Below are 2,079 nucleotides of genomic sequence, written 5' to 3'. Positions count from 1 at the left end.
GTATCTACTGCCTACAGGTTAAAAATTAAAAAACAATAGTGCAGAATTCATTTATTTTTATCTAGGACGTTTTTGAGGATACTTCTTCATCTACTTAGTATCTAATTCACATTTTTTGAAATATTATTTTAAATACACCATTTAGATTAATAAAAATTGAATTTTTTTTTAAAATTCTTTAATACTGGAGCAGATGCATTATCTCTTAAACGTCCAAGAAAAAATTATTGAATTAAGTACTGTTGAGTTTTAATTTTTGACTAGCATAAGAAGACTAAAAAAAAATATAAAATAGTGCAGGTCAATAAACATAAGGTAACGAAACCAAATAGAATTATTCGGCAATATTCCATAAAAAGTAAAAGTAAGCCCGAACTTAGTTTTAATAGTTGGACGGTTTATATTTGAGACCAATAAAAAATAATATGAGAGGAGATAATTGTAAAAACGTGCAAATATAACGACGTATTCATAAGAAATGATCTTAAATAAGTCTGAGTTAAGTTGAAGACGGCTTACCACATGATGAAGACGGTAGGGAGGTTTGCACTGGAATGGGCCTGCCAGTCGGTGCAGGCTGGAGTCAATGCCTCGAATCCCCACCACAAAGGCGTCTCACGAGGTCTTCTACTGCGTCCTCTCTTATGTCTCCTGTTCACCATTGACAGCCATCAGTCCTCACTCAAGTGTATCTCTCGTTACTAACCGTTCTATTACCATCGATATTAAATGAAAACTACTTTAATAATCCCTCTGCTTGATTAGGATGCTGATGATTTGGTACTCTCAGGTGAAAAACGGAAATTATTAAATGAAATAAAACGAAGTTGATATAAGTCTAAAAAATGATTAAGTCTTGAATCAAATACATGATAAAACCAATTATATAGTTAGAAGCATATGCACGGATGATGATTTAGACGTATCATATAAATATCTGGACTTTTAAAATATATTCTATAACTGGCAGACCCAATAAAAAATCCCTATTGCTGTATTTGAGGATGTATATACGTTAATTGAACACTACTGAAACCTTGTTATGATCAATAATTATACAGATAAATTTATAAGACGGTAATTATACTAACATAAATGGCGACAGCTAACTTTGCTTTATAATCGTTAATACTACTCTGATTTAATTGTTTTTTCTCATTGTGCATCAACATCAATATTAGTACTGTATTCAAACAATTCAGAATGAGTAATCAAAGTGAAACAAAATTGATATTCGTTTTTAGCAACTTGAAAAAAAACCTTAAATACGAATTTTCGAAATTGTTTTCGCATAACATTTTTTTTTCAAAAATCAAAAAAATAGAATTAACTTCAACATGACTTAAATAAACTATACAAGACTTAGGAGTGATTTAGGGCTCTATAAACTTAACCTAAGGGCACAAGACTGATCTAATTAATTAAAAAAATTAGAACCGGAGATATAAAATAAAACATTTGAATTTTTTTTTTTTTTTTTATTAAAAACTAATATTTCGCCCGAATAAGCATATTAAATCTAAGCATTTAAGAAATGAAATCACGCTTAATGTCAAGAAATGCTGATCAGCCCACTATTGGAAAATTACTCAGTTTATCTTTCTTCCTTTAAACCTAGTAGAAAGAATTTGTAAAACTACATCCTCCACACTGTCCTTAAAGGGTTGTGAAACCTGGCCCCTCACGTACCACAAAAAAAAGTCGTGCAGATTTCCTGTTTCAATATTCTGACAAATCAATGAATCCCTGAAATATTGAACTTAAACAACTGATTTCTTTTCACATATGAACTAGCCATAAATATTTCATTTTTACCTATTTTAAACGTAATTGCCTTAAAATAATTTATTTGTATGCATTTGGTAGATTTTTATACATTTATTATTTATACCAAACACTATTAGATATTAAAGTTGATACTACAATATATTCCAAAATATGAATATAAAAGAGTTTGATAGCATTAATCATAATAATTCGAGAGAGAAAATTATTTTTTAACAGAAAGAACCATAATGTATTTTATAATAATTATACTATGAATAATTACAAATCACCTCCTTGTTCCACCGTTGGCCT

The 2,079-nt window shown here is 29.3% G+C and overlaps 1 protein-coding gene across 1 annotated transcript in view; it reads right to left on the bottom strand.

Moving 5' to 3' along the window:
* Positions 1–662, bottom strand: part of LOC106692390 (uncharacterized) — a 30,227-nt gene extending 29,565 nt beyond the window's left edge. Inside the window, exon 1 of the mRNA XM_014438322.3 lies at positions 520–662. Within this exon, the coding sequence (XP_014293808.2) occupies positions 520–662 (143 nt within the window). The remainder of the gene's footprint in view (positions 1–519) is intronic.
* Between the last annotated feature and the right edge of the window lie 1,417 nt (positions 663–2,079).

Source organism: Halyomorpha halys, unplaced genomic scaffold (assembly GCF_000696795.3).
Source record: "Halyomorpha halys isolate HHAL.00 unplaced genomic scaffold, Hhal_1.1 Scaffold54.1, whole genome shotgun sequence".
Classification (NCBI taxonomy): Eukaryota; Metazoa; Arthropoda; class Insecta; order Hemiptera; family Pentatomidae; genus Halyomorpha; species Halyomorpha halys.
Note: the sequence above shows the minus strand (reverse complement) of the source record. Positions and strands in the feature narration are given on the sequence as shown.